Genomic DNA, 21,629 nt, shown 5'->3' on the forward strand with positions numbered 1-21,629 from the left:
TTTGCCTCCCACGTTCTACTTTATCATTTTTGTTAGTTCTTTTATTATTTCACCCATTTAATTTTCAAATTCACGTATGTATCTCTAAATAGTACTTTGTTTTTTTCCCCCTAATCTATGCCCGACAGACGATGACGTCATTCAAGCCGGCAATGCTGTCACTGTAAGACATTGTGGAAACCAATGTCAAACTACAGTGAGATCACGAATTTACTTTGTTTAAACAAATTATAGTTCATTATTAACACTTTATTAACAACAGCAAATTTTACTATCAGTCCACAGCACAGGTATTGCTTGTTGCCAGACCGAATTTATGAGGACAGCCACATTTGCGTCATTTTGTTGGCCACAGAAAGGACTTCTTGAACAGAGACCAAGTGATTAAAGCACAGTGTAGTGCACAATTTTGAAGTTCTGGGTTTGAAGCTTGACTCAGACAAGCATGCACAGTTGTTTAATATAACCCCATTACTCCTTACCTCTTGATTAGACTGCACAGGTATACCTAACGTAGTGCCCCATGACAGCCTTGAGTGCAGTGAACATGTCAGACTTGAATTTCACGTTACTCAGCGGTGGGGTGGAGCAGACTTCATGGCATGCAGTTTGTCCCTGTTTCCAGAGTGCACATAGACACATACTAGGTCAACAAAGGTCATAACTGGCTTTGTAACATTTTTTTCCCAGCAAAATGACTGCAGCAGTTTGTCACATACCGGTGCAAAATCCTGATGCCTCAATGGAGAAAGGTTATTTTTAGACCGTTTAAACATTGGCCCTCAGGCAATAAAGTTTCTTAAAATGTGATGCCAAATGTTTTAGAAAATACGTCCATAACCTTAATTATTTTGAATGCGATGCAGTTGCAAAACAATTAATTTAGTGCATGAATAAAGAAGGTTGTCACAATAGAAAAAAATGCAGTAAAGCGTTTTGTTTTGTATTTTTGGGGCAGAACGTAAAACAGAGTAATGCTGTCATCTAGTGGCAAATTACAGTCATGACTAGAATAAAGAATTAAATATTGTTGAAGGGAAACAAAAGTTGGGGACGGAACTGGAGGTATAGTCAACGCTTGATAATTGATTCTAAAAATATTGGACAGTTGGTTCTGCTAACAGGATGGCGTGATGCCACCATGAATTGCATTTGGTAGATTTCTGTTTTAAGAATGTACATTTATTGTGAGATTTGCGACTATTTACAACAATAAAATTCTCCGTGTTAAAACTTTAAAAACTTTTGAAAGATTAAGGACAGTTGTTTAGATTCATTGAGTCAATGCCTTTCCACTGGAACCCTCTATTTGTAATTGTAATATGTAATTGTTGCTCTATTTAAAGACCTGAAGTATAGAATTACAGAATCTGAAAAAAATCCCCACCAATTGCATAAAGACCGCTCGCTAAAACGCTCCCCACAAAAACGGAAGTTTGGTGGACCAAGATCAGCCGTTCACTTCAATTTCAGTTTCCTTCAATTTTTTCTCAGGTCATTTCTTACACATTCAAGTCGTCACAGAGGTTATAATAGTTCAGTGTAATAGTTGAATTTTCATTAGTTTTGATTTAATTTTTAATTTTTCTCGTTTTAATTAAATTTTCGAGCAGGCTTGTTAGTTTCTAATATTTAAATGCTTTAATTTAGTTACATTTTTAATAGTTTGCCTATAAGTTTTTATAAATCGTTTTAGTATTTGTTGTGTGTGTAAAAAAAGTGGGGGGAGGGTTACCAAGTAGTGTGTAATAAAGTAAGCTGATATTCCTTCTTCAGTATAAATAAATTGGAAATGAATGTCAAAAGCTCATGTACGAAAATGAAGAACGCTTTTTATAACCTTTTAAGCTTTCGAATTATTACCTATTTATAATGAGTTTTTATTCGTTTTAGTTGATATTATTGCTATAATGAACAATGTTTTTCAATTTGAAGTTATTTTGTTAGTTCTTGTTGACTGTAATAACCTTGATCATCACATGACACAAACATTTGATTTATGGTTTATTTGAAATGTGGCCCACTGTAATCGACACTAAATTTGGAGTAAGGTCAATTGCAATTGACATGGGCCACTGAATTTGACATACTGTAAATGTTGTTTGTCATATGGTCAACTGTAATTAGCATACACTCACCATATTTGACATCTGGGCCTCTATATCATTTGAAATATTTTCATTTTTCTTTATTTTATTTATTCATTGCTCTTATTTATTAATGGTATGTGCCTTCTCATTTTTACTTTTTGTATCGTTTACTTGAATGTGTAATATATGTCTTGTCACCGTGGGATAGTGGGAAACGTAATTTTGATCTCTTTGTATGTCTTGACATGTGAAGAAATTGACAATAAAGCATTGACTTTGACATATCCTGTAGTTAGCATTATATGAATACAGCACGTACTGTCATAATTGTCTTTGAAATGTGGTTATTAAAACTATATAATTTGCCGTTTGAAGAGTCTACCATTGACCAGCTGGATCCAAGTGTTAATTTTTTTTTTTTTTAATTTTAAAGAAATTTTATTCCTAATCAGTGATAATGTCCTAAATTGCACGCAATCTCTCATTGCATTTTCACACACGTGTGCTTACTCATCACATAACACCAAAAAGCAGAAGCAATAGGGGGGTAGGGTTGCGGGAGGGGTCTTCCTGTGCGGGTTCACACCAAAGTGACTTAAAGAAGGGCTAAACATTCGCTCTCTGGCTTCTCAGCATTTTTCATTGGCTCCCTCGACATGCACTGCAACTTCACCTCAACGTTACTGGTCCAGACGCTTCCCGCGCTCCTGTCCGTGGAGTTCATCCTGGGGGCCTTAAGCAACGGTTTTGCCCTCTGGATCTTCTGCTTCCACCTGCGCCCGTGGAAGAGCAGCACAGTGCTGCTCTTCAACCTGGCTATCGCAGATTTCCTGCTCAACATGATTCTGCCCTTCCGAGCCAGCTACTACAGCTCGGGCATCAAGTGGCACTTCGGCCAGACGATGTGCAATGTGTCGCAGTTCATGCTGGCGCTCAACCGCACCGGGAGCACACTCTTCCTCATGGCCATCGCCGTGGACCGCTACATCCGAGTGGTGCACCCTCACAGCCGCGTCAACTCCCTGACCCCCTCCAAGACCATGTGCGGTGCGGCCGTCCTGTGGTTGCTCACCGTGTGCATGACAGCCAACGCCCTCACCCTGCAGAACTATCGCTCAGACTATTGCGAGAGCTTCCTGGTGGAGACCAAGGCCAAGGGCAACCGGCTGTGGCACAAGTTCAACTTCCTGTTCTCCTGCTGGATGCCGCTGTTGGTGATTCTCTTCTGCACGGTGCGCATCGTAGCCCAACTGCGGGGACGGCAGATAAGCCAGCACGGCAAGATAAGGAAAGCGTTATGGTTCATCACTGTGGTGGTGATACTCTTCGCCATCTGCTTCCTGCCTAGTAACATCACGCAGCTTCTCATCTGGATCAAAACACAGGAAGCCATTAAGGCCCTACCGGAGTCGGAGGTGTGCGACGCCATGGACGACCTCACGGTGGTCTTCTACATGACCGTCAGCCTCACTTATCTCAACAGTGCCCTGGACCCGGTGGTCTACTACTTCTCCAGCCCTACCTTCAAGAACATCTGCAGGAGGTCCCTGAACCTGCCCCTGGGGGATCCCACCGAAAGCACAGAGAAGAGGACCAGGGAGACTGCGTCGCAGTCGTGCAGCCAGATTTAGCAGTGCATTTTCTCAAAAGTATTGCTTTTTTTTAATTTTTTTTATGGCTCACTGCAAGCACATCTACATTATCATATATCTGTAATATAAACATTTTGTGAACTTCTTTAAAATTGTTTTTATCTCATTAAAGACATACCAAAGACTGAGAACTATGAACAACTTATTTGTTATTTCAAAAACAGTGCCCAGTAACGCACTATTAGTGGTTATACGGCACGGTTTTATTACTAGGCACAGGCACTTTCACTGCTTCTGCAAAAACTTCACAAATACGGAAAACATTAAAAAGCACAATGTCACCTCCAATTGTGTTGTTTCATCAAATTTCATTCACTCAAGTGATGGCAGTGGCACACTTCCTCTTTTGGGTCACACCTTAAAAAAATAATGGTGCATTTCAGGGAAAGCAATACTTTCAATTCTCTTAAAGTTCTCTGAATAAAGATGCTAATATTTTTTGAAGAAAAAAAAAACAAACAGGAAAGCTATCTCACTCAAAAAAAACCACAACCAGCTCAGTTTTTTTTTTTAAAATTCAGAACCTAAGTATCATATGCAAATTCAGACTTTATCTGAGCCCTACTGTTTGCATACTGCATTTTGCAAAATTGACTTTTTAAACAGGTAGCTTTGGAGTTTGCCTGTTCTGACATCTTGACTTTAGCGGCCCTACACATAATGATAATCTCTTTTATTATATCAGGAAGAGGCTCCAAAACATGACTGCCCTTCACCATACTTAATAGTGGGAACATTTATTGGAACAGGAAAAAAAAGTTAAGAATACAAACTAACAGCAGCATAAATATCGGGCAGAAACTCATCGAACATTCTGCAACGTAAGAAGGTCCTAGAAGGAGAAGAGCATTGCGACTTAATTCCACACCAAAATGGCTGTGAGGCAAAATTAAAGGATTTTTTTCAATGACTTATGTGAGTGATCAATAATTATGTTACCTGGAGACCTTGGTTTGTCGCATTTCCATGTTGTCTGTGTTTCATGTACTCTTGAGCCAGCCAGTGAGCGTCTTCCTGACTGCGGAGGGCATCAAATCACTTAGAAACAGTCAAACTTTCAACAAGGCAGTACGTTTATGAGTATGGAAAAATGTTCTCCCTATTGGGAGAGGGACCAATAATTCCACCAACAAGCAGTAGGTGGTAATAATTAGAACTCAAAGCAGTGGTTAGTTGGGTCTTGGGGAGATACAAATGAAATGACATGGGCTCAATATGTCCCGTTTAAAAAGACGGGTTAAGAATAATAATCAGATCCAAATGACCCAAAGAAGCAGTAGAGTGGCTCTGTGGAGAGACATGACTAAAAATCAGACCTACAAGTTGCAGGTCTGTCATGAAAAGATAAAGGGAAGACTATAACTAACTTCTGCTTTGGGGTCTGAGAGAACTTGTGAAAAATTTGCAGATAAATGTGACGTTTAAAGCTTCATTCAAAGTTTCTCTCGTGGTTTCTCACACCGGCTGAGCATAAGCAAGCGGTTAACAATATGGGGATTACGCAATCAAGAAAGAGGAAATTTCTTGTTGAGCAAGCTGCCTAACAGCTGTTGTCACGGCAATGCCCCGAGCAAACACCAGAAATTGAAATTACCAGTTGTGGCTGATCAGATAATTGATCAGGTCCTTCACTTTCTCCGGTTGGCCGTTGGTCGCCATCAACTTCTTCATATGCGTGAAGTGATTGGTCTTCACGAGTTGGACGTGTTGATCGTGTTGCATCATGTACGTCAGCACGGTGTCCCTGATCTGAAAGGTCAGAGGACATGGTACAGTAAATCCCCTCTCGAGTGTTTTGCCATTCATCTGATTCTGGGCCCCGATTACCAGGTAAGTAACAATAATACTCTTATTGCGTGTCTTCACCGCCTGAGAATCTTCTAGCCATCAGAATGCTTCACAGCTTTACGTTTCCTCTTTCACAGCTTCACTCACTCAAGAGATCAATTGACACACGAGTGTTTACCCCAAGACACCAATCGCCTGTCGCTTGGCAACAGGAACTTCCATTAAAAATGGAATAAAAAGTAATAATGAGGCTACAACTCACCTGTGAGGGAATCCCGGCAAATTCTCCCGTGTTCATGAGCTTCTCTTCTTGTTCTAGTACAGCGAGTGGGTCGTGCACACAAAGAAAGGCCTGCACAAAAAGCAAGCAGATGTTTCACCGATAGGAATTGATTTGGCAAATTAACAGTAAAATCGGATGGTCGGGTTTGATGAGACACAAGTGAGACTTTGAAGACACATTGGTGAGACTAGAGCCAAAAGTAAGACCCAAAATCAGCAGGTTGGGTCTGAAGAGACAGGTATTTTGTTTTAAATCAGATTTATCAATTATTAAACAAACAAAAAATTGTTTTGACCGATGAATCGATTCTAAAAATACTTATTAGTGAGCAGGACTAAAATTGGACCGTGCAGCTAATCCACATGATCAGAATTGGAATGTGCGACATGAACCCCTGATTGCAACACCCCCACTACTTGCTCACCTGAACCTGCTGATCTTTTTTGCTGACACAAGGAATGAGCAGGAGCGTTCCGAGGGCAAAGGCCAGCAGATTGAATTGGGCAAAGCCTTTGGCGATTCTAATCAAGTCCATGTTTAACAACAGCGGGCACCTTGGCAAAACAAATGAATAAATCCACATCCACACGCCATTTATACAGTACAAATAAAAACAAGAGGAGAGTATACTTTAGAAGGAGAACAAAGTTCCTGTGAAATGTTGCTTGTTGATCCACGCTCAAGGGTAAGGAAGCTGAAATCAAAACAAGAATGCCGTACACTACATTATTATTCTAACAGCATTATAGTAAGAGAGTAAATCTATCATTTATTACAGTTACATCAATGGTAGCATTAGACTGTGTGTTAGCATTAGCACTGTGTATTAGGGTTAGGCTAGCTGACTTTTGTTAGATGAAATAATAATTCGGTGTTAGCATATAGAATGTTTATTCGAATTTCGCTTTATGTGTTAGTCACACAGTAAGAATGACAACAGGCACTAAAGAATATTTGAGAAAGTCTGTTTTAATACGCTTATAAATGCCTTGTGATGAATGGGGGTCCGCACGACGAACCAAACGTGAAATTATTATGAATATTAAATTACCTGTGATAAAAGGTGCCAGCAGCAGACTCTTCCAGGTCCTGGAGAAACTAGAAATCTGGAAAGAAGAGCGAGCCAAACTCATGAAGTGTATCAGATGTTATTTGTTTTGATTTTTGAAATGCTACCTCCCACAGGACTGGCACGGCAACCACTGCTTCCAGCACCTTCTGGAGGTCGCTTATCTGAGGGTAGAGGGGCATACGTTTTATTTCACCTGCACGTTCGTTTTGACAGACCCTGATGACAACTATAAACATTTTGGGAAAAACGAAACAACCGGTAGCAAAAACCTCAGAAGAAGCTATATCAAATGAAAATGTCCTGACCAAGTTGAAGCAGAGCATTTTCTGAAGAAGACCGTTCCACAGCTGAGGGTCATAAACCTTGTACTCCAGGCACAGGTCTGCCACCAAGCACACTGCCTGTAAACACAAAAGCTTATCCTTAGGGAGCGAGCCGAAGCGGGCTTTCATCGTTGCAGAGCGAGCGGAAAGTACCTGTGGCTCGTGGCTGTGATTCTTCCACAGACCTTTGATCAAGCCCTCTTTGGGGCTGCTGAGGAATGACCGCACCGTATAGGGAATGTTTAGCGCCTCCAGCCAGGACACAAAGATGTAGCATTTCAGGTAGTTGCTGGAAGTACATCATTTTTTTTTTTTTTTAACATTTCAGGAGAAATTACTAAATGGACTCAAATGGAACAAGTGTCAGATGGTGTGCGATTGATACAAACGGAATTGAAATGAGAATGTGAAGATGTTCTGAATGAGGTGAACATTTTGGAATTGGAATAGCTTGAATCAGTTGAGGGTAAATGTGTCAAATATCTCCAGCTTTCACAAAATAAAAAAAACGGAATCAACTTACTCCAGGTCTTCCCTCGGGATCTTCAATTGGGCCTCCAGGGTGTCGGCGTCAGCGAGACGGACGAGGCAAAGGAGCGCTCGGGTTCGATGGCGTGAGGTGAGCCGGGGGCCGGATTTGCTGAGAGGCTACGGGTAGGAAAACAATAAGTCGGTGGAGAGCATTGACACAAATGACGCAACGGAGGACTCACCCAAGTCTCGGCAGTCAGGATTGAGCTGAGAAGGCACACGGCGTTGGCTGTGGGTTGAGACTGCAGCATGTGCACCACTCTGACAGGAACAAATCGTATGGACGCTGTCAGACAACCGGTTCCTTTTGATTGCTTCACGTTAAATGTCACTCAAATCTTTCCTGAGTAGAAAACTAATCATGTTACATTTTCCTAAAATGAAAAGATTGAAGCTTATATGAAAATTGTTGTTTTCCTAAAAAAGTCAAAACTATGGATGCTGCAATTTCCTCAAGATATTGTTATAGATCAGGGGTGTCAAACTCATTTTTTGTCACGGGCCGCATAGTAGTCATAGTTTCCCTCGGAGGCTACAAAACAAACTGATGAATAACTAGTTTTGAAATCAGAGAGTAGTAAAAAAATGTTAAAATATTTTAAAAAGACAAATGGTAAAAAAAAAAAAAAGGGCAAGCAATATCATAATATAATACAATATAATTTTTTTAAAGTGACGACAATTTGTAATTTTAGTCGTGATACAAAGTCGATGCAAAATTTACACGATTGAATGTTTTTGCATTACTACTTTGTTTGATGTTTCATTTGGATTGAAAAATCTGTATTTCCCTCAAAGTAAGGCACATGATGATGATAGACTTTCCTAAAAAAGAAAAGCTGTGGTAAAGAAAGCTACCTCATTAAGTCTATGTCATCTTTGACGTTGCGGACGCATTCCTGGCGGATGTTGTCCTTTTGAGCCAGGCAGACGATAAAAACAGCAGAAAAGAAAGGCATGGAAAATCTCATGACAAAGCATCGAGTGTGTACGGTTTGTCAGCTGAAGGGAAACAAACCTTTGCCAACACGGAACCCGTTTTGCAGAGCCACTTTTCCAGGAGCATGTTGTGGATTTTCAGCAGATCCACTTGGTTGATGGTGACAATTTCCTTCACCACAGCATGTATGTCTGAAACACAGGCACAATTCAAACAATTTCCCTAAAAAGAAATTAAACTATTGACCCTACATTTTCCAAAACCTTTCTCCAGACTATCAATTAGTTTTTATTGTAGGAATTGTTTATTAAAACAATTTTCATCATTGGAGGATTTACTGGAAGTGATTTGCATAATCAGCTAACGCACCAGGATACGCATGCCCTCCTGAGTCCCTGAAGCGTCGTTCCACGCTACTGTGCTCGTAGAGGGCCGTAATGAGTTTGTCCGGAGCCCCGCTGAGCTTGAGGTACTCGGCTGTGTTGAGCTGAGTGGACATCAGGGCGCTCTCTGTGGCCGAACACCGGAGCTGCAGGTGCAGCTTGGATGTGAAAGCTTCCCCTCGGGTCCGCGTGGCATCCTGCAGTAAAATAAAATAATAAAAAAAAGAAACAAAATTAAACAAGAGTGGCTTGGTGATGAACTGGTTAGCACGTCCGCCTCGCAGATAGGAGGGTGAGGGTTCGATTCCACCTCCGGCCCTCCCTGTGTGGAGTTTGCATCTTCTCCCCTGTGCCGGCGTGGGTTTTCTCCGGGCACTCCGGTTTCCTCCCACTTCCCAAAAATATGCTTGGTAGGCCGATTGAGCCCTTTGCCCCTAAGTGCGAGTGCGTAGGATTGTTTGCCTCTGTGTGCCCTGCGATTGGCTGGCAACCGGTTCAGGGTGTCCCCCGCCTACTGCCCGATGGCTGCTGGGATAGACTCCAGCATGCCCGCAACCCCCGTGGGGATAAGCGGTATAGAAAATGGATGGATGGAAAATGAAATCAAATGAAATATTTTAAGACCACGTCACACAGCCTCTTTTACGAAGAAATACCTACATCAATGTCTGGCTGCGCAAGCCACGTTTTTCCAATGGCCAAGCAAAACCGAAGTGACTGCGTTTTCTCGTAGCCTGCAGACGAGAAGACACTGGATCTACATGCTGAAGAATACTGGGCCATCACATGAGCGGGTCAAACCTGGAGGCAGTTCCTGGGTAATCTTGAGGGCCGTGGCAGCCGCCCATTCCTGGTTCTTGATGCAAAGAATGTACCTCATGAGGGTCATGGCCACTTTTTGGATCTCCTTCTTCTTGCCTGCAGCCTGAGCTCTCTTGCTTTGCTCCAGGACGAGGGGCTTTATCTTTGCATCAAAGATGTGGTTGACTGCCAACACGTAAAGCTTGTCCAGGCTCACCTGTCAGGGAGAGAGTGAAGGGGGGGGGGGTATTTATTTCATTTTTCACACAGAAATTAATTTGAGGCTGGCTCAAGTGCAGTACCTTCATCAGTTTGCTAATTAGAAGAAGAGTTGGGAAGGTCTTCTCACTCAGCTCTGGAGCTTAAATACATGAAACCACTTGATTTTTGTCACTTTACTTAACTACAGAGAAAAAAAAAGTGCCTCTTTCAGATTGAATATTGGTCTAAATCAAGGTTTAGTTCTAATTTAGAAATACATTTTTTCGCGTGTGCCGTTATTCCACGGGAGACTCACATATGATCTTCCAGTAGTGGTTTTTCTGCAAGAGCAGATGGAAAGGCAACCTGACAGCATCCAGAGGGCTCGGTGGCAGGCTGTTCTCCAGAAGGTATGCGTGCTCCACATCTGAAGAAGGCGCCAGACGCTTGTACGACTTCAAGTGCTGCAGGAGGGCAAAAGCCTGTGGACCACATGACAAGGAATCACCTCACGTTTAGATTTTTCCACCATTTTTTTCTTTCACACTGCTTAGCATAGCAGAGGAGAATGATCGTGGGTTTTTTTTTGTTTTGTTTTTTTTACTTTTACCTGACTGGCAGAAAAGCCTGCAACGTTCTCATCAGCAGCCAATAAGAGCTTCAGCACCCCCTCGATCTTCTCATAATTGTATGGACTGAGCTGAGGGACAAAACGACGAGTGATGAAGGCGTGTATTTCACCTATTGGTCTAGAACTTATCCGCTGACCCAAATCGATAATCAAGGCTTCACTGTATTCCCAAACCTTAAAAATGGCAGCTGACAGACTGCTGATGAGCTCGTGAGTTTGGCGCAACTTGGGGATGATGCCCAGGGCAAGCTCCAGTGCCTCTGCATGGCACAAGACTTGCACCTGTCCCTCCCCTTCCTCATCATGGGACAATAGTACGGTGGTAACATACTGATTGATGACATTGTCGCTGTCCAGACCGTACGTTCTAAAGGAAGAAGAGTTGGAGCGTAAGAAAGTAGAGTTTGACAAACTTCGGAGCGGACTTTTTCGAGACCTGCAGTACTGGAGGATGATTTCGGGAGTGATCTTCTTGTTTTTCACCAAAACAGGGATCAACTCTGCTGGCTGGTGAAAAATAGTCTGGATGGAGATCTGCAAGAGACAAAAACATGAGATTAATCAGCACTCTCAAAAAGTTGAAAATATTGGGCTTTTTTTTTTTTTCTCAACGGCTCAATTATTTGATTGATGAAATGGACGGTAAAGTTTCAATCAGAATTTGCATTAAAGGCTTTGAGTGTCATCTGCTGTTTGCGAAAGAGAATGGTGTCATGCTATTCATGTTTTTGGATATTGTTTTGTATTTTAATTGCAATGTTATTATGTTTGATTCAATGATATACTGTATTTTCATTTAATTTGATTTATTCAATCAAGGTAGATGATTGATTAGAAGATCCACCTCATCGCTCATAGACTTGTATTTTGCAATTTTTAAAGGTGTGATGAGTTTGAGATGACTGAAGTGTTTTTTATGGATGACAGTTTGTGGCATATTAAGCTTTATCAACTAATACTAATTCAGGGGGGGGTCCAAATCTTTTGAATATTGTTATTCACAAGGATTAGAGACAAAGCTCAAAGGCAAAAAGTGAAGGTTTATTGTACCTCTATTTTGGCAAGCTTGATGCCCCATTCAGCATCGGTGATGACTGAGAGAAACTTGTTCTTTTCCTCAGGGTAATTGTACGAGCCGCAAAGCTCGACCCCGACTCTGGCTACAGCCTGAAAGAAAGCAAAACCGTCATCTCCTTTCCGGTTAACGACAACAACCCTCGGTGTGAAAATACACGTTTAGCGAACCAAAATCCTCTCGTAGTTTTCCCACGTATTGTCGATAACCTTCCACAGGATTTTAAGAACCTCTTCCTTTGAGAGGAGCGTGCACAGCCCGATGGCCAAATGGCAATCCACCATCCTCCAGTTGAACACCTACAGGACATCAGAGACAGATGTTCAGAGTAGACATTTTGGGCTGAATTTTGCTCTTTTGCAGTGCTCTCACTTTGTTGAGCAGAGCCACAGCGATGGAGTTCAAGGATGAGTTGGTGATCTTGCGCAACTCATTCAAGGACGCGTTGTACTTTCGCATTTCCTCTACGTCGTAAAGCTGAAGGGGAAAAAAAAAAGGTGGCACAAGAAAGCGTGTTGACAGGTAGGTCGGAACTACCGTTGATAGTGTATTGTGTATGGCGCCCCCTGCCTGTGCACTAATCTTGAAGTCCATGACGTTGGAGGTGACGTGCTGTAAGCAGCTGCCGTACGAGTTGACCAGCACCCTGAGGGCCAGCTCCAGCTGACTGCACTCCTGTAACATCTGCAACATGCTGAGCAGAGGACTCAGCAGGGGCTGCAAGTAATTGAAACCTGCACACCAAAGAGCAAACCATGCTTACAGTTCAAGTGAAATGGTGGTCATGTGGGATGCTGACTGGACCCACCGTCTTTAAATGAGCAGTGAGAGAGGCAAGAACAGTCCAGGGGGTACAGTTTGCTGTCTGCAATTATGGGAAACAAGCAAAGGGACTGATTCAAAGACAAAGTCAACAATCATTTATTGCCCCATTTCTTGAAGTTACCTTGAGAGACAGGTATCAAGCAGTGGGTGATCTCATACTGGACAGGTAACACGGACACGGGGTCCAAAATGATGCAGTCTTCGTGAAAGACATCTTGGAAACACCATTGAGAAGATGGATCTTTCTCTGCGTCCGTGGCAAAATCCTGCACGCAACAAATCAAATGTGTTATATCACTTTTTCTTTATTCTTTTCCGATTCATTCAACACAAAGAATATTTATAAGTCTGTCATAGAAGACGAGAGAAATTGGAGAGTATTTACTGTTGAGAGGCCGACATTCTAAGGATTAGGCCCTTTTAGGTTAAACAAGAATTTAAAAAAAGTCCCATTTAAATAGTATGCTGACCTTGGCGACAAATCCGTAGCTGTCCGATATTTGGCACTGGTGGTAGATGTCCATGGCGAGCTGTGTTGACTTGCAAAGCTCCAAACAATCCAGCAGCAAGTCTGTCATGACAAAATAGTGAAGCCACTTCTCTTTAGCATTTGTGAACTCAATATTTGCAAATTCATCCACACAATTACAAGTGTTTATTTATTTACCGGGGTGGCACACAGTGCTGGCCTGGCAGGCGAGGTGGTAGATAACGGCCGGCAGGTCGGTGTCGTCAGGCAGCACCATGGGTACGTCAGATTCTAGCATGTGGCACAGCGTTTTGGCGGCGGTGAACAACACCTTGCCGGTGCCCGTGTTGTTGTGATGTTCATAAAGCTCGCTGAAGGCAGAGGCAAAACGAGAAAACTGTTTAGAAAAAAATGACTGAAGTGCACCATAAATACTTTTTTTTAGCAACTAAATACAGACAAGTGAAACAGTTTGGAATGCATGACTTATGTTATAAAACCTCCAAATTTGTAATTGCTGTGGCTGGAGAAGAAAAAAATATATATATACCAAATCATACCTGAGGATGTGCAGTGCTTCCTGCACATTGCCCGTCCCCAAAGCTCGCAAGGCCATGTCAGACCAGAGCTCCTGCTCACTGCACTGCAGCGACCGACCCAGACGACGCAGGTCGGCCTCGGTGGAGATGGCTGCGGACGGGCGAGCGCTACGTGCGCGCTCGTGTGCCGCGATGTGATGCTCCCGGATGTCTTTCTGGATGTCGGCATCTTCGTAGTTGGTGGGGGTCAAAAAAATATCAAAATCCTCCTGGAAAAAAAAAACAAGAGCGCTGTGATGACTTCAGTCAAACGGGCACGGTCTTGAAACACTTTCCGTGTGGCATTCACCTGTAGGCGAGCGATTGCTTTAAACATATGAAGGCTGTTTTCGGACTCCATGCGTTGAAGAGCCTCATCTGCAGTTGACATTACAGCAGGTGTGATGAAAAATGCAAACGCGTACATTCTTTTCAGTGTAAGTCTGTCACTGTCACCGCCAGTTATTTCCGAAATAAGAAATTTGGTACTTACCTTTGAGTATGACAAGCTGGTATTTCAGTGCCTCCACCATCACCTGAGCAATGACCATCTTCTCTTTCTTGTGCTAACACAAACATATTGGCTCAAAGGATTTTTTTTAACTCAAGTAGAGGAAACAATATCTGATTACAGTCAACCCTCACTGATTCAAGAAACAGATTTTTAAAAAAAACATTTTAGTTAGCGCAGCAGTTGCTAGCGTCGGCGAAGGAGTGCTTGCTGTATGTTCTGGAGTCTTAACTTACTTCATCAGACAGATGGTCTTCTTCCTCCAGCTTGAGCAGTGCCCAGGATGTGAGACGCTTCATCACGCAGGTGACCTCTTCGTAGGGCAAACTCTTCAGCGCAGTGACACACGCATCGCTCTGTGGAGGGAGCGAGGGAAGGGAATGGGGGGGGGGAAACGTTTGTGGCCTCAAATAAAAAAAATGTGGGAAAACACTTACCTGGCCTTGGCCAATCAGCCGGACGAGATACAAGTAGTTGATATGCGACGTTGGAAGTTTGTACGCTTCTGCGAGAGTTATGGTGTCTTGCAGTGATGTTGGAGAGTCCTGCTTCAAGATGTACCGAACCGCCGCCTGCAAAACAAAACCCATCAGATAAAGGGGAAATCAACCCGAAAATGTGCTTTACCATCATATTTTCGATGCAGCCTAAAGTTAAAGTGTGGGAGGGATAAAACAGCTATGATTTTTGACTGACGCTCAATGATTTTTATTTATTCATCGCCCAAAATTAAATAATAAATATATAATACAACGAAATAAATACAAATAATAAATAAAAATATAATGAATAAATAATTACATTTTACCATAATGTAGCTTGGGCTTGAGAGGGTGCAACTACGGATCCCGTAGCCCCACAGAAGTTTGCGGATTTCCATCAGACGGTAACTCTCTTTTAAAAGCTCCTGCCTGTGTTTGAGTCATAAATCAGATGAATTTTTGAATTGCCATTCCAAAGGAGGTTCCTGATGACATACTTTGGTCCTTCCATCTCCAGGTACAACTGAATCTGGTCCTCCACCACAGTATTCCAGGGGAAGACAGCTTTCTGCATGATCGCCAACACAGCATCCACCTTCAGCTGTGGGGAAAGAGTTCCCACAGGACGTATCAATTACTGCTTGCAGGCTTACAAGTGTTCAAAGTTCCATTTTAAAATAGCATTAAAATTGGTCATTTCATAAAACAAAGACCCAAGAATTGATGGTGCACTTTCTTGATGATGACGACAGATTGAGCGAGGAACAAATTCATTCTATTTATAAACGACAATGTATATTTTGTTATTTTAAATGCCACTTGTGTAATGCAACTCACGTCCATATCTGCCATGCATTCCAGCACCGCCACTGCTTTGGCTTCCCATGCCGTGAAAAGCGTGTTGGTTTGGGAGCTGCAATTTTCTAGCATATCCTGACCAAAAAAATAATAATAATAAAGTTGATGTTATTTGATATCAGGCTGGCAGGTGCTGGTGTGATGATTACCTTAATGTACTGCAGAAGCAGCTCATCCAAAAGAATGCCGTGCTCATCAGCATAAGGTAGGATGTGATTTTCCACTGTGGCAGCGATCAGATTCGGAGCTGCCGCTTTATCCAGCATGAGGAATGCAACACTGCGTACCTTCCCCTGATGTTTATATCCGATGCAGTCCCAACGTAAAACAAGGAGACATCATTTAAAATAAGTGCTCCTCAGAAAAGTGTGTGTGTGAGCAGTAAATAGCTTAATTGGCACATCAAACACAAACCTTCTCAAAGAGCGAAAGCGAAAGACTGCAGTTGTATTTTGTATGGAGCTCCAGCAGCTGACGCAGGTTGCAAACCAGGGTCCTTAAGTTCTCCACTTCCTCCGAAGCGTAGTAGTCATCCTGAGAAAGCAAAAGCAAAGAGCAGGTGATGAGATAATGTGAAAACAATGTAAAACAACAATCATAACTTACAGATTTCAGCCATAGCCATAAAGGTGGCAGTCCGAGCTCTGCCAAGGCCAGTCCGTTCTGTGGCCAAGTGCCCTTAAAAAAAAAAAAAAAAAAAAAAAAAAAAAAGTTTGCCAAATTCAAACTTCAAGTGTGAGATTTCCTGATCCTCTACCTTCTCCATCAGCTCCAGATTCCGTGCCCTCTGCTCAATCCACTTGGCCAGCATTTTCTGAAGGCAAGAAAAAAAATAAACTGTCCAGCTCGCCGGTTTGTTTTTGTCCCATTGTTTGTGTGAGGTGATATACTGCCCACCTGTCCTGATGGAAGCACTCTTCGGACAAAGGGGAGAAAAACATTCTTGAACCAGGGGCACAGGTCTCCGGATGGCAAATCCTCTGGAATCGCATCAAGGACGGCTTCAAGTTTGCTCTCATCAAAGCGGCCTGCAATGTGGCCCTTTAGACAAGACGACAAATCATATCTCATCCTTTACAGGAACATCTTGTCAGTTAATTGTTGATATCCCTTTCATTCTCGCCATGCACTCATTCATATGAGTTTTCTCTTGATAGCGTACAGCTTTATTTTCCTCGGATCATTTTTCCCTCAAAACGAATCAAATAAATAACTTGATTGTCACAACATTGTGACTTGTTCAAAATTATGCAACCATTTTTCTTGAAAAAACGTTTTTATAAACTTTCGCCCTGATTTTTTTTTTTTTTGCCCAGCAAGACAAGATAAAAATATCCAATTCATCTCTCAATATTGAATGACTTTTTTGCTAACAAATAAAGTACGCTTGTTTTGCAATAGACTTTAGAATTTTTTTAATCTAAAATAGACCAATATTTCTTGACACTAAATTGTATTGAACAAATACACAACTTAATTGACTTGATTTGACCCCCCCCTTCCTCCCATTACCTCGTATTTCAGCCAAAGAAGTTGAGCGCCCCACAGGTCTCCGTCTCTCAAGTGGCTCAGAACGTCTCCCAACATGTCCGAGCTGTTCAGGAACTCAATCCAGTCGATGCCGCTGTGGTTAACAGAAACGTACAACAACCACGGCAAATGTAGCTCAACGTTGTAGATTTTGCAAGAAAGGGCGAGCATATACTTGAATTTGTCCGGGCCGTGAAGACTGCAGAAGGTCGCTAGTCTGGCGAGGGCCTCGTGGATCTGCAAGGACGAGGAATGCGTGGCGGCGAGGCTCAGCATCTTCTCCGCCGTGTCAAAGGTCGGCCAGGGACACTTGATGCAGTAATCCACCACAAACTTCTCATCCTGGACCACATGTAAACAATGGTGGGAAGCCACCAAGTATCTGTACTTGAGGAGTCGTTTTTCTGATGATCTTATTCTGGGCTCTCAGGTCATTTAACTAGCTAAGTCTAAGCAGAATTTTCCCAAATGTTTCTCTCGATTCAAGGGCACTTACAGCAATCTTCAGCAGGTTAATTCTGGCCTCCTCCACAAGTTCGGACCATTCGTCCTGTCCGCAGTCACCCACCGACGCAGAGGCCAGCTGCTCCAGCAAGAAGGCCAGCTTCACCTTGTAAACCAGCTGAACAAAAACCAACATTTCCGATCAGAGCAGTGTTTCACCAACATTAAAGACCAAAAAAGTTATTTTAACATACCTCTAAATCCAGTTCAAATAAAGCGGCAAACTGTTCAGCCTCTTCAAATCTCTGTTTGTGAAGAAGTCTGCTCAACCTGGTGGAAGAGAAGGTAAAGTGAGCTATAATTCAATTAGTTTGGGGTCAGATTTTGCACAAATGAAAAAAAAAATTACCCAACCTGTTCTCAGGCAAAGTCTCTGTCAGGCAGCGGACGATGAGGGAGGAAACACTTTCTCCTCGACTGCTGCAGCTACTACATTGGAGCAAACGTACAATATGAAAGGGTGGTCACAGTATTGGCTTGTCAATGTCACACTGGCTTACAAAAAAAAAAAACATTACCTTTCTGAAGTGGTATGAATCCCCTCCACCAAATAAATGGTGTCCTGAAACAGAAAGCTTGACGTGTTGACAAGTGGGGATATGAGGGGTACGTTTTTTGGGTCACTCTTTTTCCATAAGACGGAGTAGCATTAACAATTACAGAGTAGGATTCCAACCCTGTCCCAATACTTTTGTCTAGCTAGCGACACCGTAACCAACATCATTTATGACTTAAAACAACGTTCTCAAGAAAAAATATTGGTTATACACTCAGTTAGGTCTCATAAAGTCTCACGTTTGACAGTGGCTCAAAAAAAAAAGAAAAAAAGGTTTCAAAATTGCGACCAGTCATCACCATGCTCATATTTGTCTGGACCAGGCAGGACACTGAGGAGACATCGAGGCAGTAGCAAACCGCCATGGAGGGCAAACATCGGATCCTTAGGGAGTTGATCTAAAAAATATAAATGAATCCTAGTTCAAGTTGAGCAAGTTGAACAACTTGAGCGACATTGAACTGCTGTGGCTACCTGGCTCTTATTTTGCTTCTCCAGGGTGATCATCTTCACACTGCCTTTTGCTTGACTGTCAGCAACAGCACTGAGTTAAGATGGCCGCCATCAACACACAATCCCAAATGTTTGGGCAAAAGTTTACAATCGCTTTTTGAAGCCATAAAATCACATTTACCGTTCCACCAAGGCCGCCGAGCCGCATTCTGTGATTATTTCAAAGTCGAGAAGAGCGACATCTGGCCAGATGTGAACCATAACCAGGAAATGACCATCCCAACGGCTCAGGACTTCCTGAGAAAACAGAAAGTAAGGCAACAAAATTGAATGGAGCTTTTTTTTTTAAGCAAATCTTATGCGTTTAAATAATATTCTGGGAAAAACACAAAATGAGTCTAAGCGTAAAGCACAAATGGAAATTGCATACATCTCTTGAAGCCTCCTTTTTTTGATAACTATTCATATACCAAAAATGTAAATGTATGCCATTGTACTCACCTCCGTGTCAAGAATGTACAGAACATTTTCCACCACCACCATTTTCTTGACACCTTTAAAATGGAAAAACTGTCATTGTGTTTGTTGAATTCTATTAGGAGTCCCTCAACAACTCCACAGCACAGTGGATGCTCTACATCTTGGTCAAACTGGTTTCATGTCAGTGTTGCACTTTTCCTCACCTGCTATCAAACTATTGTCCATGGAGTGAGCGAGACACATCTTGGACTCATGAGAATCGACGATCCAGTGAGTAACCACGTGCTCACCGTCTCCCTGTCGAATTCAGTGGGGACATATTGAACAAAGGCTTTGAGCCCAATAGTAATTGATTATTGCACAGTAGTGATTAATTACTGTTAAGCAAACTGTACTGACTTGTCACAGAAGTGGCACACTCACCCCGATGAATAAATGGATTTCATTGGCCAAAGTGAAGGCAACTGCGTTGCCGCAGCCTTTGTTGTGGTACATCTCGGTGGAGCAGAAGTCAATCTTGATGACACTCTGAAGCTGTATCCATTCCCCGATAAGTATTTTTTGAAATAATTATACAATCACATGTAACGAAAAACGCCTTTACTCACCTCTTTTAAAGTGGCCATGTCCATGTTTTCAATGGCTGGAAGAAAAAATAAAACAGAAACAAAAAATCTTACATGAGACTGAAAGTGAGACTGCCTTTGAGATTATAAACAATGTAGTGTGTATTTACCTGTTTTGATTCTGACCAAATTAAGGTTGATGATATGGAAGAAGCCATCCTTTATGACCAGAAACACATGGTACAGGCCTGTAGACAAAAAAAATAGAAAACCCAAAGCAAAAGTCCCTAAAATGGCAATGACATCATCATTTTGACATACAGTATATTGCGGCGGTGATCCATGTTAAACCCATTCCCAGAGTTTTAGAAACCTTGCTTTGTACCTTGCGATACCTTGCTTTCCTCTGTGATGAGAGCACAATACGTTTTCCTGTCACCGCTGCTTGGTTTGACAACCAAAGCCTAACCAAAACACAACGTATCAATTTTTTTTCAAAGATAATCTGTCATTGTTTGTGGGATAATCTTGGAGTTAAGCTAATGTATTTGTATACACACTATATCAAAGTCATTTTGGTATCATATGTCCACTTTGAATTCACAACATTATACAACCACAAGGAGACAGGAAAAAAATCTTACTTTGGTGAGGAGTATTTTCTTGAGTGGAACAAAGATCAAGTGCAGGTTGCCGTTTCTTTCACACACTAACAGAAATTCTCCCTCCAGGCACACGTCGATAGCATCCACGTCACTTTCTAGAGATAAGGAAAACATTTTTTTAGAGAAAGTATATTCTAAAAAAAAAAAATACAAAAGACCAAAATGTGTTTTGAAATAATAACAACTTGGAAGTCAACCAGCGTCATAGTATGGGTGTTCAAGGACGGATGTTTCACAGGATCAGAAAATGAAGAACAATAGAATAACAGCCTCACACCACTTTGTGCTAGATGTGATGACAATCTCCATTAATTTTATCTTTTGGATCTGAAACAAAAACTGATGTGAATTTCATACCAAAGTGAAGAAGCAGCAGAACGGTCTGGAAGCGCTGGGCAAAGAGGACCACCGTCTTGTCGGCAACAAGAACGCTCCAGTTGCTTCCAGTGATGGAGTACAGATGAGGGTCTGGCTGCACCTGCAAGGCACAATAAGATTTGTCGGCCTTCATTAGGGAACGAAGATGGCAAAATGTCTCACCTTAGGCATTATAGTAAAAATTAAAAAAAACTGCGCCAGAGACTAGCCACGCCACAAATAGTAAAAACCAATTGAAAGCTTGGCTCTAAGAATAAATATGTATTTATTGTAATACTTTTTAGAGATGTTTATTGTTTTGTTTTGATTTCCTCCTCACGTGCAGGGGAGGCGACAAGGAGGCTCTATCACCGGTTGCAACTGAAAATCGTCTTAGATCGAGGACTGACCTATCCTTTTTTATTTTTTATTTTTTTTACCTCATTCGAGGACACCTTGACCAATGTGTCCAACTGGTACAAGCTACTGCCATTCTCCTCCGCTGATATACTGCCAAAGCGGACATTGCCTGAATCCTCGTTGACTAAAAGTTCCACGTCGTTCCACATCGTCGCCTCTTCGGGAAGTTAACACACAATTATAGCAGTATAGTTTCTTCATTTAACACATTAAAGGCTGTGAGATGTGTAATTTTACCTTTCTTCGGAAATTAAAGGACAAACATGACTGATATGTCGAATAACTCCAGCCTTCAACATTAGATTTTGGCGGGTGGTGGCAGTTATTCCATTTCATAATAATCTCTACATTTGGTCTTTCAGGAACAATTTCCACCAGGGTCTTACACAAAAATGTCGTTCTAAAACTAAACAAATTGTACCCATATCCCATTTTTAAACTTTTGTGATCAATAACCGCCATTTGATAGCAAATTTATCCTGATGTCTGAGAGAAGGTTTTGCCTTCAAACAAAACTAGAGTAAAATTTACAAACAGTATATTGGCAAACTGTGCGCATGCGTAGCTCAAAACAAAGCTCGCCCACAAATGCGGAAGTCGCAAAT

At 42.0% G+C, this 21,629-nt stretch overlaps 2 protein-coding genes across 10 annotated transcripts in view; one reads left to right on the forward strand and one right to left on the reverse strand.

Annotated features, from left to right (window-relative positions):
• The window catches only part of kntc1 (kinetochore associated 1), a 40,894-nt gene that overhangs the window by 176 nt on the left and 19,089 nt on the right, over positions 1-21,629 (reverse strand). Inside the window, exons 1-64 of one of the 9 annotated variants that reach the window (XM_088376362.1) lie at positions 21,262-21,541; positions 21,045-21,179; positions 20,605-20,725; positions 20,227-20,342; positions 19,968-20,046; positions 19,753-19,830; positions 19,625-19,659; positions 19,440-19,550; positions 19,220-19,313; positions 19,038-19,090; positions 18,718-18,833; positions 18,558-18,627; positions 18,383-18,481; positions 18,046-18,089; positions 17,882-17,956; positions 17,722-17,797; positions 17,520-17,645; positions 17,199-17,365; positions 17,006-17,117; positions 16,391-16,534; positions 16,251-16,307; positions 16,100-16,171; positions 15,908-16,027; positions 15,643-15,786; positions 15,473-15,568; positions 15,133-15,236; positions 14,962-15,064; positions 14,591-14,725; positions 14,390-14,509; positions 14,136-14,208; positions 13,953-14,020; positions 13,625-13,872; positions 13,263-13,435; positions 13,066-13,166; positions 12,717-12,861; positions 12,579-12,635; positions 12,341-12,504; positions 12,143-12,247; positions 11,941-12,069; positions 11,746-11,862; positions 11,132-11,229; positions 10,870-11,062; positions 10,675-10,764; positions 10,381-10,546; positions 10,166-10,224; positions 9,864-10,080; positions 9,723-9,796; positions 9,049-9,259; positions 8,758-8,870; positions 8,598-8,653; positions 7,922-8,000; positions 7,732-7,856; positions 7,362-7,497; positions 7,191-7,286; positions 6,990-7,046; positions 6,865-6,919; positions 6,444-6,507; positions 6,238-6,367; positions 5,793-5,882; positions 5,337-5,491; positions 4,682-4,760; positions 4,520-4,574; positions 4,025-4,099; positions 483-615 (exon numbers count right to left, since the gene is read on the reverse strand). In XM_088376362.1, coding sequence (XP_088232488.1) covers positions 4,545-4,574; positions 4,682-4,760; positions 5,337-5,491; positions 5,793-5,882; positions 6,238-6,367; positions 6,444-6,507; positions 6,865-6,919; positions 6,990-7,046; positions 7,191-7,286; positions 7,362-7,497; positions 7,732-7,856; positions 7,922-8,000; positions 8,598-8,653; positions 8,758-8,870; positions 9,049-9,259; positions 9,723-9,796; positions 9,864-10,080; positions 10,166-10,224; positions 10,381-10,546; positions 10,675-10,764; positions 10,870-11,062; positions 11,132-11,229; positions 11,746-11,862; positions 11,941-12,069; positions 12,143-12,247; positions 12,341-12,504; positions 12,579-12,635; positions 12,717-12,861; positions 13,066-13,166; positions 13,263-13,435; positions 13,625-13,872; positions 13,953-14,020; positions 14,136-14,208; positions 14,390-14,509; positions 14,591-14,725; positions 14,962-15,064; positions 15,133-15,236; positions 15,473-15,568; positions 15,643-15,786; positions 15,908-16,027; positions 16,100-16,171; positions 16,251-16,307; positions 16,391-16,534; positions 17,006-17,117; positions 17,199-17,365; positions 17,520-17,645; positions 17,722-17,797; positions 17,882-17,956; positions 18,046-18,089; positions 18,383-18,481; positions 18,558-18,627; positions 18,718-18,833; positions 19,038-19,090; positions 19,220-19,313; positions 19,440-19,550; positions 19,625-19,659; positions 19,753-19,830; positions 19,968-20,046; positions 20,227-20,342; positions 20,605-20,725; positions 21,045-21,179; positions 21,262-21,486 — 6,780 coding nt within the window. In that variant the 5' untranslated portion in view covers positions 21,487-21,541 and the 3' untranslated portion in view covers positions 483-615; positions 4,025-4,099; positions 4,520-4,544. Of the gene's footprint in view, positions 1-119; positions 616-3,923; positions 4,100-4,460; positions 4,575-4,681; positions 4,761-5,336; positions 5,492-5,792; positions 5,883-6,237; positions 6,368-6,443; positions 6,508-6,864; positions 6,920-6,989; positions 7,047-7,190; positions 7,287-7,361; positions 7,498-7,731; positions 7,857-7,921; positions 8,001-8,597; positions 8,654-8,757; positions 8,871-9,048; positions 9,260-9,722; positions 9,797-9,863; positions 10,081-10,165; positions 10,225-10,380; positions 10,547-10,674; positions 10,765-10,869; positions 11,063-11,131; positions 11,230-11,745; positions 11,863-11,940; positions 12,070-12,142; positions 12,248-12,340; positions 12,505-12,578; positions 12,636-12,716; positions 12,862-13,065; positions 13,167-13,262; positions 13,436-13,624; positions 13,873-13,952; positions 14,021-14,135; positions 14,209-14,389; positions 14,510-14,590; positions 14,726-14,961; positions 15,065-15,132; positions 15,237-15,472; positions 15,569-15,642; positions 15,787-15,907; positions 16,028-16,099; positions 16,172-16,250; positions 16,308-16,390; positions 16,535-17,005; positions 17,118-17,198; positions 17,366-17,519; positions 17,646-17,721; positions 17,798-17,881; positions 17,957-18,045; positions 18,090-18,382; positions 18,482-18,557; positions 18,628-18,717; positions 18,834-19,037; positions 19,091-19,219; positions 19,314-19,439; positions 19,551-19,624; positions 19,660-19,752; positions 19,831-19,967; positions 20,047-20,226; positions 20,343-20,604; positions 20,726-21,044; positions 21,182-21,261; positions 21,543-21,629 lie in introns of those variants that run through there. The other 8 variants (XM_088376364.1, XM_088376363.1, XM_088376368.1 and 5 more) reach the window with 8 other exon arrangements.
• Positions 2,661-3,963, forward strand: LOC148397659 (hydroxycarboxylic acid receptor 2-like). Its single transcript, XM_088376387.1, has one exon. It carries the CDS (start codon positions 2,747-2,749, stop codon positions 3,719-3,721), a length of 975 nt encoding a protein of 324 aa, XP_088232513.1. The 5' UTR covers positions 2,661-2,746; the 3' UTR covers positions 3,722-3,963.

Source organism: Syngnathus floridae, chromosome 5 (genome assembly GCF_059516105.1).
Source record: "Syngnathus floridae isolate MCC-2025c chromosome 5, RoL_Sflo_1.0, whole genome shotgun sequence".
NCBI lineage: Eukaryota > Metazoa > Chordata > Actinopteri > Syngnathiformes > Syngnathidae > Syngnathus > Syngnathus floridae.